Source organism: Anopheles merus, chromosome 3L (genome assembly GCF_017562075.2).
Source record: "Anopheles merus strain MAF chromosome 3L, AmerM5.1, whole genome shotgun sequence".
Classification (NCBI taxonomy): Eukaryota; Metazoa; Arthropoda; class Insecta; order Diptera; family Culicidae; genus Anopheles; species Anopheles merus.
Genome location: NC_054085.1, coordinates 5765432 through 5777240, shown reverse-complemented (window position 1 = coordinate 5777240; position 11809 = coordinate 5765432). Strand labels below are relative to the sequence as shown.

At 43.2% G+C, this 11809-nt stretch overlaps 2 protein-coding genes across 4 annotated transcripts; one reads left to right on the top strand and one right to left on the bottom strand.

The window, feature by feature from the left end:
- Positions 1–213: 213 nt before the first annotated feature.
- On the bottom strand, positions 214–2028 carry LOC121599244 (bifunctional peptidase and arginyl-hydroxylase JMJD5-like). The gene is made up of 5 exons (XM_041926903.1): positions 1651–2028; positions 1390–1555; positions 1177–1306; positions 702–1119; positions 214–607 (listed from the first exon to the last, which is right to left on the bottom strand). The coding sequence occupies exons 1-5, from the start codon at positions 1930–1932 to the stop codon at positions 350–352; spliced, it is 1254 nt and encodes a 417-aa protein (XP_041782837.1). The 5' UTR covers positions 1933–2028; the 3' UTR covers positions 214–349.
- A 275-nt stretch (positions 2029–2303) lies between these two features.
- Positions 2304–11809, top strand: LOC121598649 (poly(U)-binding-splicing factor half pint-like). 3 transcript variants are annotated; one of them, XM_041925780.1, is made up of 5 exons: positions 2304–2441; positions 2920–3112; positions 8620–8905; positions 9250–9753; positions 9827–11809. In XM_041925780.1, the coding sequence occupies exons 1-5, from the start codon at positions 2421–2423 to the stop codon at positions 10770–10772; spliced, it is 1950 nt and encodes a 649-aa protein (XP_041781714.1). In that variant the 5' UTR covers positions 2304–2420; the 3' UTR covers positions 10773–11809. The 3 variants fall into 3 exon arrangements, with proteins under 3 accessions (XP_041781714.1, XP_041781716.1, XP_041781715.1); XM_041925782.1 differs by lacking the exon at positions 2304–2441 and adding an exon at positions 7205–7843 and having other exon boundaries at positions 3042–3112; XM_041925781.1 differs by lacking the exons at positions 2304–2441; positions 2920–3112 and adding exons at positions 4533–4734; positions 7205–7843.

The following is an 11809-nucleotide window of genomic DNA, read 5'->3' as shown; positions in this document are numbered from 1 at the left end:
AACTGCTGTGATATACTCACTTTAGGTATCGTGTGTTCATTTGAAACCCTTTTTAAGATGGAAAATAATATTTACATATCGATATTTTTGGTGGTGCACTGTAACCATAGCTCGCATCGTGTGGATGCTGTATCAAGGCGCATGTGCTTGCCGTTCCTAACGCGTTGACTTCGTGGTCATATCGCACCCGAAGCAACGTTTCCGATGCGTTCCACATTTGTCTGTGAGACACTTTCAACCACACTCGCACCGTTTTATACTGGGATGCGTGATTTGATAAGTATTTACGCCGGCTTTCGGCCACTTTCGGGTCGCAGCAAGAAACCTAGGTGGCTACAATCAACATGAATCATTCAAACCAGAAGCTAACAGAAAAGCTCGGTGACAGAGATTCCACATAGTGCCACCATTTTGGCGGTATGTAAAGCACCTCACCCCGGCGCAACGTCAGCCGGTAGAACCGAACGTCCCGCACCAGCGGAAACCGATCGTAGTCGGGTCGGCGTGCATCCACCTGCGAGGTGTTGTTCAGTATGAAGTGGTCGTGTGGGTACAGCCTTTCCGTGTCTTCCGGTCGTGCGAGGATGATGAGTTTAGCGCCGAAAACCTAGCGCACGAATGAAAGCGGCACCCGCGGTTAATAACATTGCAAATATTTGATGGCGATAGACATGGTGCACATGTGCGCATCATCAACCTACCTGACACAGCAGATTGTGGCACGGGTCGGTATGGAGCGGCGAGACAGTGCCTTTTGGACCGAGCCATGCTTTTATGCGTGGCTGTGCATCCGTTCGGCCAATGTAGTCGGGAATGGCAATGTCCGCTCGAAGGACAGGAATTTGATCAAACAAATCATGTTGCGCTAGGTAGGCCGGTGGTTGCTTTCCCGCCGATTCGGACGGCTCGCAGCAGATGCTTTGCTCAAGGAAGTCCCGAAACTTCATTAGCTTTTGAGACCAATCATCACTGCTGTACTGTGAACCAATCTCGATTGGGACGGTTCGTTCGCCGGCCACTTTTAGCAGATAGTTTGAATCGTGCCACCGTTCCATTGCCGGCCAGCCATCGATTATTCCCTTCAGAACGGCCGGTTGCTTTGTATCGTAGCATCGGGTTCTGAGAAAAGATGAGAAGAGTTATACATTTGTGCTTTTTTGGTAAGGTGAGTTGTACCCAAAACATTCTAACGATGGACACTCCATTATTGGAACGTCGTTGGATTTGTTTTCCGTTAGATTAATTTCCGCTGTAATGTCGTCCAGCTTAATCCGTTTGACGGGTGGTTCCTGCTTAGCTGAGTTTGCTTTTGAAACAAAATAATAATACATATCATACAATCAAATACAATAATTAATTTAAATGCAGAGTTTAATGATTTATCAATACCTAATTCTATCGTAAGTATCGATGCCGTTTCGGTTAGCAAATCTGTTGCGACGTTCTTGCACTCTATCCCGATCGGACATCCAAGCATCAATCCCAGATCTGCCAAATATATGCTATCTTTTATTGCATCTTCGTAACTATTTGATGCATATAAGGTGTACACGATCTACGGGGAAAATTAAAAGAGCAAATTAATAAGACAGATAATACGATGGATAATAGATAACAACAAACACTAACTTATTAACATCGTTAACTTACTCGGACATATGTTAGGATGGTGAACATTTCCCTTTCGCTCGTGGCCACCGCATTCCACTGACCGGTGTGCAACCGATTGTACACAGTATCATACAGTACACCGACTTTTATTAAATTGGTAGATATGGTTTTTACAGCATCTGTTGTGAGCTCGTTTGCTAATGGTTCAACAATGATGGAAAGCACTGTTTGGTAGAGTTTATGTTCTTTTACACAGTCTCGATTCAAAAGAAAAGTTTTAAACGGGACTATGGAGAGGATAGCTTTGATGCACCGCTCCATGATGTTAATAACTTTACTACTTGATTTAATTTTACTCTGTGATTGGTATTGAAAAGTGATAAAATGTGCCCCCTTCCCGGTAATGTTTGTTTTGAAAGCAAAAGATATGTTTGAAAAAAAAACCCTATGTCAAGCGATTGCCAGTGTTGCCAGACAAATCGCACGTGTTTTGCAAAGCAGACTGTTGAAATTGTTGATAAAGGCCTGTGCCAAAAAACAAGCAGCTTGTTTTAAATAATGTAATAATTTAAAATTACTCTATAATTACAATAAATTTGCTTTTAATTTCATCTTCACAAAACGGACAGTTTTCGGTACTTTTCTACATGAACGTATAAACACTGCTTAGTCCTGATCTGTCATGTAGCTGTCAATTGAGAAAACGAAGCGATTGCTGCACGGTGCATACGGAAGCTGTGGTTCTCTGTTTAATTTGCAATAAATATCGTGAAAACCCCTTTTTCACGCTTCTGTGCAGTGTGTAGAATATGAATGGTGCCGTAACAATGGTAAGTACGGTGTGTTTTTCACGTAATAAATGTTCTCTCGCTGGAAAACGGAACATGAATAGTCGGACACTCCCGCAAGTGCTGAACAGCGTAATCCAATATGGCGGCTTGGGTTTGGGCTTGTGCTTCTTCTGGAAGCGAGTTAAAAATGGAACCGGGGGATGTGGGCGATCGAATGTGCAATGGTGTGAAGGATGATAGTATAATGTGTGAGAGTGAGTCCGTGCTCATGTGTGTTTGCCGCGAAGTGAAGTGTTTATTCATAGACAGCTGTGTTTCTGTCGGTAGCGGGGAGGAACAAAACTTTAAGTTACAAAGAGATTGAATGGATAAACTTTCCTTTTTGACCACTTTCGATTGTCCTTGGTCAAGGTCCTATTGCGCGTGGAATAAGAAAACGCCTTGTGCGTGTGTGGGGTGCACCACTTTTTAAGCATACTACTGATACACATATCTAACCTGCATCTGAAACTTTTAGGGAAGCAACGAGTACAATTCCGGAAGCAACAACAACAACAGCGAAGCCTCACCAGCCCGGGAGGAGTATCGAAAGGAAGCGGAAAGCTCGCCGCCGCCGGCGAAAGTTTCGAAGCGCGATAAGGAACGGGAACGCGATCGCGAACGTCGCGAGCGTCGCGAAAGGGACAGAGAGCGCGAGGAACGTGACCGAGGTAAGTGTCGTCGGTCTGTAGAGCCGATACCGACAGTGTCCGATATTTGTTTAATACTTGTTTGACATCTCCCCTTGAAATCACGTTTCGCCCGAGCGAGAACCGAGCACACGAGAGAAACGATCCGGTTGCGAGGGGACACACACCACCTGTAGAACGGACATAACAAAAAGCATGCTTATTGATATACGATTAATTGATGGTAGTACAAATGTGAACGGTATTTAAGCGACTCTCGATGTACGGAAAGTTTGATTGGCTGCGACGGCGTGCAGTTCCGTGTTCCTTTTCAAGTGGAACTATCAGAAACCGGTGTGGTGTACTTCGCACGGATGTCGGTTCCCAGTCCGCGCGTCCATACCTTTTTCTCTCTTTCTCTCTTGTCTTCTTTTTTCATACAGTTACCGGAAGCAATTAATGTGAAAACATTGAGTAAAATGGGAATGTGATCATATGCCAATATGCTACTACTGTAAATAGTTTTCTCACCATTAAATAATTCGATTTGTCTTTCTATTGTGCATCACCTCCTCTTTCTCTCTCTTCTCTTTTCTCTCGTTTTTTCTTTCTCTTTCCAATTATAGGTAAAATACAATAAATCATAGAATCTGTCACAGTTGTGCGTAACTTTCACCATCCCCCATGTACTCTGAACACACAAATTAAAACAAATTGAGCTAGGCATCTACGCACTTCCCCCTCAAATCTTTGCAGCGTGTGTATGGTTAAACTACATTTTCGTACTCTGTTTCGTACTTGTCCATATGCCGTGTAGTCATCTTTTTTCGTCAATGACATTCACCTGAAGGTATTTCTTTACGCCAGATGTACTTATAATTATAATCGTTGAGTTACACCGCTCTTCGTTTTGAAGAGACATTCTTGGAATACCTAGAAACATTAGTTGGGTTAATGTGCCTGACACAAAAAGCTCAACTTTTATTCAGTTTCTATTATTAACAGCGCACACGTTCATCGTTAAGTGTTATTTTATTTGAAGGTATGACTAATATTTTGATGACAATAGCTCAAATCAAACGATAGTTTGCTTCAATTGGAAAATAATTGATTTTTTGCGTTTCATTTCGCTGTTCAGTGCTTTGAGGAGAGATTGAAATGTTTTAACAGAACCGGCAATAGTTTGTTTTACCATATGTACGCTTCTTAAAAGTAGAACAAACAACACCGTCTTGCAGTTTCAGTATGCAATATATCGCGCATTAAAGTTTAGCCAGACCGAAAGGAAATAGAAAATTATAGAGCACGTAGTTTAAAATTCCTTCCAAATTATACACATTCCTCATGCTCCTCTTACATGTTAGTCTCCACAGCTCATTATCCGCACACAATTAAATCAATTCATGGGATTTCTTCGTTTCTTTCTTTCTTTTTTTGTTTCTGTACTTTCAGCGGCATTTGATTGATATCATATTGATATGATAGTAGTGAAAATGTTTCTAAAGAATAACATGTATCAGAAAGATAGCCTATTAATTTAGGCACTAATTGTAATACGTACCGATAACGGCCCACATCCTTCCGAGACGATAATCTATCAGGGTGTGAATGACACTGCCTCACCCATCTATTGGCGTAAGGATGATCGATTATGTGGCTGGGAGGTAAACTATTGTTAGTGTACTGTAAAAGCCTTACCATGGCGAAGAAAATGTGAATGTGTGAAAACGCACCCGCAAAAGCTGTCGGCAAGGCACGGCGATATATGTACTTCGTGTACTGTATTTGAAAATGATTTCGTACTATTTTTTTAATCATGCGTACCTTAGAGTACAAGTTGTGTGACCCTTAAGTTGCAATTCGCTGCATCGGTGGTCATATTTGTTGTTGCGTGGGGTACATTGTGCTATGTTTTGGGGGTTGTTTCTATGTACTTTTATTTAAGCTTTTCCATCCTCTTCTCGGGGCATCGCAAAAAGGGAAGCAGACAAACGGTTGCTGTTACGTTCCAGCGCTGTAGGATCGTACGATCAAGCACCAGCCGGCTGGGGTTAGCGTATTGCGAGGTATACTCCCGAGCGATGGTCCACGTGGGTAATATACACGCGTGCTGCGTGCTCGCTTACACTTACCGGAATGTTTTTGTTTTTCGTTTACACTATATTACGTTCTCGTCTCGTGGGGACGCTAGCTAACGAATGTCCTTCTCTCTTTCTCTTTTCTCTCTCTCTTTCTCTCTTAATTCTTTTATTTCTGAATGTTGTCGAACTCATGGGAGCTCAAGTCGGTTGTGCTATGCTTTCAACCTCCTATAAACGGGCATGCAACCTCAGCACACAGAGTTCGATCGGCGTGCGCGTATCTCGAGGACACGAGCTTCTCTTCTCTGCGTCGTTCGCTGTAATCATCATCGGCGTATACCCCAAACCAATATCGAATTCATCCTTCCTTCCCGGAGGGAAACAGAGAGAAGGCGCTATTAGCGGGCGCGCGTAGGAGATCGATCAATTATTTTTCTCTTTTTTCTCTTATTCTTTTTCTTTGTGGTTTTTTTTCTTAACCTCCTAACTCTTGATCGTATTGTATTACACAGAGAAACATTGCGCGACTGAAGTAAAAGTCTAAAGATACGTGGATAGAGAGAATGTGACGAATATACGCGCAAATGGAAACACATACGATTAATGTGAACGTATTAATCGGCAGCATTTCTGCACTCTCTCTTGAAAAATGAAAAGAAAAGTGCATAGTATAAGAAAACTCCCACCCCCACTCCAGCATGGGACAAGTTCCTGGCGATCGGCTAATTGCGGTAACACGGTGATCGTGTTTTTTGTTTTTTTTTTGTCCATTTCTCTTTCTCTCTTTTTCTCTCTCTCTGTTTTGTTTTGTTCAATCTATGTGTTCTCTTTAATCGTACTTTCAGCGAACTGGGGATTGTTTGTGATTCGATGGCGTGTTGTATTTGAACAGCTTTGTTTGAATGAACCGTGCTTGCCCCCAAGATTAGGCTAACTGAACCATCATGTATGCGCGTATTGTTGAGTATAATTGTACAATTCTAACTTCTTGAGACGATACAACGGTAGTAGCACACATAATCCTTTGCATAAATAGTAGTAGTACTTCCACTGTTCTCCTCAGCCATCGTCGGAATGGGCCACGAAAATGGGATGTATTTTGTAGGCTCGATATGTGGGACGACGCTCGCTATTCTGCAAGGACATGCTCTGTCCGAGTGCGCGTGTGTTTCTGTGCTTCTCGTCCTGGTTGAACCATCCTATAATCATCGTCACCATCTCAACACCGCAACAATATATATGTGAACAGAGCCTGGGAACGAGGCCGTTGGCAGTTTTTTTCTTTCTTTTTTGTCTACGTTTGGTTTTTCTCTTTTCTCTTTTTCTCTCTCTTTCTCTCTCTCTCATCTTTAATTACATATATATTATATTGTTCTCTTTCTTAAACAATCGAAAAAAAACTCCTGTGATAACAATATCATCTTTCCTGGCCTCCGGATGCGACCTAGACTCTTCCTGCTTATGCTGTGGAAGATAATATCGACCGCATCTACTTGACTTTGACTGTACGTTGTACTCCTGATCCAACACACGAGTTGTACCTGTGTGACATCGCAAAACTGATACCATCTGTCTCCAATAATCGATTGTTTTTCGTACCATCTACCATTAAAGTACCATCAGTTCCATTAGTAAATTATCAGAGAATATTTAGACGTGAATTGCAATGAGAACTTGCGCATATTCATCCCGATTTTACAATCAAATTGTAAAGCCGATGGTTAATTTCGTCTTGCTAAACGTATGCTCTAACTGTTAATACAGATGGACATAACATATTTGGTGATTAAACCAATTACTCTATTTTGTGTTACGAATGACCAATATACCTGGGACCTTTTGCTTGACGTCCCAGATGGACTTGTTCATTTTAGCAAAAAAAACGTTACACAGATCAAACGTTTTTTCCACGTGGCATATACATATATATGTGTGTGTGTGTGTGTTCTATGATCCTAATTGTTCTGTCGATTACGCCCGCTTCGCATCCCGCTATCATCGAGTCAACTAATTAATCCACATTATTTTTTCTTGTTTTTTTATTTATTTTCAGGATCTATATGTCTCTCGTATTGTTTTTGTTTCTCTCTTTCTCTCTCTTTCTCTTTCTATCTTTCTCTATTTCTCTTTTTGTTTCATCTACTCCCATGCGTATGCCAAAAGAAGCGAAAATGCACCTTCTTTGCAAAAGTACTGCGTAAAGACAGATACACAATCTGCCACTGCCACTATTACTACTACCAATACTACCACAACAACTATTCTTCCTTCGTCATCACGTTACATTTTGATACTTTGCCCAAGCGAAAGGCCGACAATGAAACCGTTCGCCTATCTACTACTACTACTACTACTACTACTACTACTGCCTACTGCTACCTATACTACTACCGCTACTATCATCACCACCACTCACCATCATAATTGCTACCGGTTCTTTCGTTCGTCCTTTGACTGAATTTCGCATCACGACTGACGCGTGCGTGTACTGCGTAATCGCGATGGTTGGAAAACAAGACTCTGAATGTTATCTCATGTTACCACTGCTCTCTAATGAAAAGGCAGACTATACGAACAAGAACAGTATCACACATATTCACAGCACGTGGCGAGCAAAATGTATCAAAAGATTGTGAACTTGTCTCTTGTGAACATCCTCACACAAGTTGACTCCCCCAGATCCATGGAAGAGGTTAGAATTGATTTGTAATCTGTTTCTTTTTTCCTTAAATATACTTCTATATGTACTCCAACTCCGCGGGGCTGACAATGTTTAGTGCTGGCGATGCCAATTTAAGCATTGCCTGTGCTTTTAAAATGAAAATGTTGCAGGACCCTAATTTGAAGGTTGAAATTTTTAATTTTATTTTCGTACGAGTTTTGTTATTTGTTATTTTTCATTCATATTCAAATGCAATAAACTGCACATTTGTTGTGGGAGAGTATGTTCCATCATGATGAAAACATGTATATAGGAACTCACAAGTTCTTAAAATATATTAATATTACACTATTGGTGCATTTATTTTTTCGGCATCATGTTTTTTTTTCTTATATCGAGCTGAATATTATTTTTAAACGGATTTTGTAGATGAATGTGTAGTTCCCGTAAATAAGGGGTTTAAATATTTTTAATGAATTAATTGGTCAGCTCCTGTATCTGAAAGAGAAAAGTAAAGGCATATGTTTTAAAGGATTTCCTTCTGCTCATATAGTTTGTTTTAAACAAGTTGTGTTTCTTCTGACGTCGCTTACCGAAACCCGTTCATTTAACAATATCATCGTTCGCCATGAAGGCATTAAAAGCAACGAGAAACAAATTCGAAGCCATACGAGAATCAATAGCTGTTAGAAATGAGTCGCGTGTAATATGTTGAATACGCGCTACCACGTTATGAAGCAAGACTGACCAGCTGTCTATATAAGAATTTCACTAACGCATTATTTTCTCCTCCATCCTCCTCGCAGAACCGAAGATTCTACCGTACATTGCGCAGCCCGTGTATGATATTCGACAGATTGGCGATGTGGCCTTTGGTCCGGGCACTCGGTCGGCACTGCTGGGCATACTCGGTGGGGCATTGCCCCGGCTTAACACGGAGCAGATCGAGCTAGTATCGAGGGCGAAAAAGTACGCCATGGAGCAGAGCATCAAGATGGTGTTGATGAAGCAAACGTTAGCCCATCAGCAGCAGCAGTTGGCCAGCCAGCGCACCCAAGTGCAGCGGCAGCAAGCTTTGGCTCTTATGTGTCGGTAAGTTGCATAGGGATGTTATAAGGGATGCTTTTTATTTCATTTGTGCTGTTCACTTGCAATATAATTTGAATGCACGAAGTTTATTTAATATAAGATAAAATCGATTGATCCAACTATGAAAAAGACGAATATGATGTTATCTAAGACGGTTCTGAATGTAGAAAACGTTGATTTTCTTCTCGCACTTCTACGGAAGTCAGTCCATTTTCGTGCAAACTTTGATGCTAACCAACATAAGCTGATAAGATCTGATCGTCGTCGGTTTACTAACTGCAGACTTGCGGACACAATCAATATTTTAAGTTTTGATCGCCAACCTATAATGTTTTCGTGTTTTACAGTGTTTACGTCGGCAGTATTTCGTTTGAACTGAAGGAAGACACCATCAGGGCGGCATTCCTACCATTCGGGCCGATCAAATCGATCAACATGTCCTGGGATCCGATCACGCAGAAACACAAAGGATTTGCGTTCGTCGAGTATGAAATACCCGAAGGAGCGCAGCTGGCGCTGGAACAGATGAACGGTGCCATGCTCGGTGGACGCAACATCAAAGTCGGCCGACCGAGCAATATGCCACAGGCGCAGCAGGTGATCGATGAGATCCAGGAGGAAGCGAAGAGCTATAATCGCATCTACATTGCCTCGATCCATCCGGATTTGACCGAGGAGGACATCAAGAGCGTGTTCGAAGCGTTCGGGCCAATTATGACCTGCAAGATGTCGCAGGGAAATGCTGTACACACGCACAAGGGATACGGATTCATTGAGTATCAGACGAATCAGTCCGCAATCGAAGCAATCGCCAGTATGAATTTGTTTGATTTGGGCGGACAGTTGCTAAGGTAAGCGTCGCGGAGTCCAGTTCACAGACCTGGTAGCTAAAAATATTAATTTTTCTTCCATCGATTGAAACAGGGTTGGACGATCAATTACGCCACCGAACGCGCTGATGGGTCCGGCGGCGAATTCCGCCATGCCAACAGCAGCAGCCGTCGCTGCAGCAGCTGCTACCGCCAAGATTCAGGCCATGGATGCTGTGGCTACGAACGCCGTCCTGGGACTGTCAGCCACTTCGCCTGGTCTGAAAGTTGGTCTCACGGGGCTGCCGCTTAACCCGGCAATCACTACAGCCAGTGCTGGATTTGTTGCGCAAGCACAGTTGGCCGCAGCCACACAGGCCGCAGCTGCAATAAATAGTCAGCCGGGGTTGCTGGTGCCGCCAGTTTCGCTAGCTCCCTCCCTGCTGGTCAATCCGGTGCTGGGTGCTGCAGCCAAGCCACTGCCCACAGTATTGAGCCAAGCGAATCCGGCTGCGGTTGCGGCGGCGGCCGCCGCGGCAGCAGCAGCAGCAGCGGCAGCTGCTGCGGCCCCGAACGCTACAGCGGAAGATGTGTACAAAAAGGCACAAGAAAAACAGCAGGAAGAGCTACAGAAGAAGCTACTGGAAGAAGGGGAACCGCAAACGTTACAGCAGCAAGAGTCGATGTCGATCAAGGGCCAGAGCGCTAGGCATTTGGTGATGCAGCGGCTAATGAGACCGCGCGAAAGCAAGGTGGTTATTCTGCGCAATATGGTCGGACCGGAGGACGTCGATGAGACGCTGCAGGAGGAGATTCAAGATGAGTGTAGCAAGTACGGTGCCGTGGACCGGGTTATTATCTACAAGGAGCGCCAATCGGAGGGCAACTTTGCCGAGGACGACAACACCGACATGATCGTAAAGATCTTCGTCGAGTTCTCGCAGGCCACCGAAGCAGATAGAGCCCGCGAGTCACTGAACGGTCGCTACTTTGGCGGCCGCCTGGTCAAGGCGGAGTCTTACGATCAGGCTCTCTTTGACCACGGCGATCTGTCTGGCTAAATCGAGGGCGCGTGAGCACGTGCGTGTGTGTGTGTGTGTTTGGGGTCGTGTGGGAAGCGCTCCGCATTCTACACTTTCTTACCTCTCGAGCAATGGTCCTAGCTGATCAATTTTCGACACAAACATTGTGGCCGCTTATATGTGTGTGTGTTTGTGTGAAGTACTCTTACTCTCTCTCATGCACACACCCTTAGATGGGCAGGAAGAATTGGATGGATCGAAAAAACACGATCGTTGGTAATGGGAGACTTAGCAGGTTCATAGTTTGTTCATCTGGAAATGAAAATCGTGTCCAGTTCTTTGACCATGCCCATCGCAAAGAGAAAACCCGCCAATATCGATTAGCCAGAAAGATTGTACCGAACACAGTTGTTTATAAGCTCTCAAGCATCATATTACCACCAATGCTACCGGCCCACTCAACTTGAATCCCTTTTGAAATAGAAAATAATGCGTGGACGACGGACCCTTTTCACTGAACCAGCATTGATGTGGTTCATTTAGACTAAAAGTAATATTAAAAACCTAATAACACAACCATAAGATCACACCCAGGATTAATAGAAACCTACCTTTAAACTACATAACACACACTTCATGCAACAAACACCTTGATGGACTTTTGGAGTTTCGACAAGAGGACAAATTTTATTGCACTAGCAGTGTCCCCCGTGTGTTACTACGATGCAATCCATCAGACCAAGCTGTGCATAGAACAGAGAGTGAATGGCATTACGATGCACACAGACACCATTTCTCATTCATGTGTTAGACATAAACATAGGCATAAAGTCAAATTAATTCTGCATCGTAAAGGACGAGCTGTGTGTATTTAAGGCGCAATACCTAGGAATTCACACGGACCTAATTAAATCCACCATAAATTTCGAGCGTCGCTCAACGCTGCTCTTGCTCTAATATATTATAATTTAACTGTATATACAAACTCGGGAAGCGCGTAACGGCCATTTGTTCGTTTTGCTGCTTTTCCGGTGCTACATGATCAAGGAAATATAGGACTAACGTCACCAAAATCA

What these genes read in the sequence shown, in the direction of transcription:
- LOC121599244 (XM_041926903.1), bottom strand. Translation starts at nt 1,932, where the DNA reads ATGGAGCGGTGCATCAAAGCTATCCTCTCCATAGTCCCGTTTAAAACT. An exon ending in GATACTTACGATAGAATTAG is followed by an intron (nt 1,307 to 1,389) that starts GTATTGATAAAT and finishes TTGTTTCAAAAG; the next exon opens with CAAACTCAGCTAAGCAGGAA. An exon ending in CCATCGTTAGAATGTTTTGG is followed by an intron (nt 1,120 to 1,176) that starts GTACAACTCACC and finishes ATCTTTTCTCAG; the next exon opens with AACCCGATGCTACGATACAA.
- LOC121598649 (XM_041925780.1), top strand. Translation starts at nt 2,421, where the DNA reads ATGAATGGTGCCGTAACAATG. An exon ending in TGAATGGTGCCGTAACAATG is followed by an intron (nt 2,442 to 2,919) that starts GTAAGTACGGTG and finishes TGAAACTTTTAG; the next exon opens with GGAAGCAACGAGTACAATTC. An exon ending in GCGCGAGGAACGTGACCGAG is followed by an intron (nt 3,113 to 8,619) that starts GTAAGTGTCGTC and finishes TCCTCCTCGCAG; the next exon opens with AACCGAAGATTCTACCGTAC.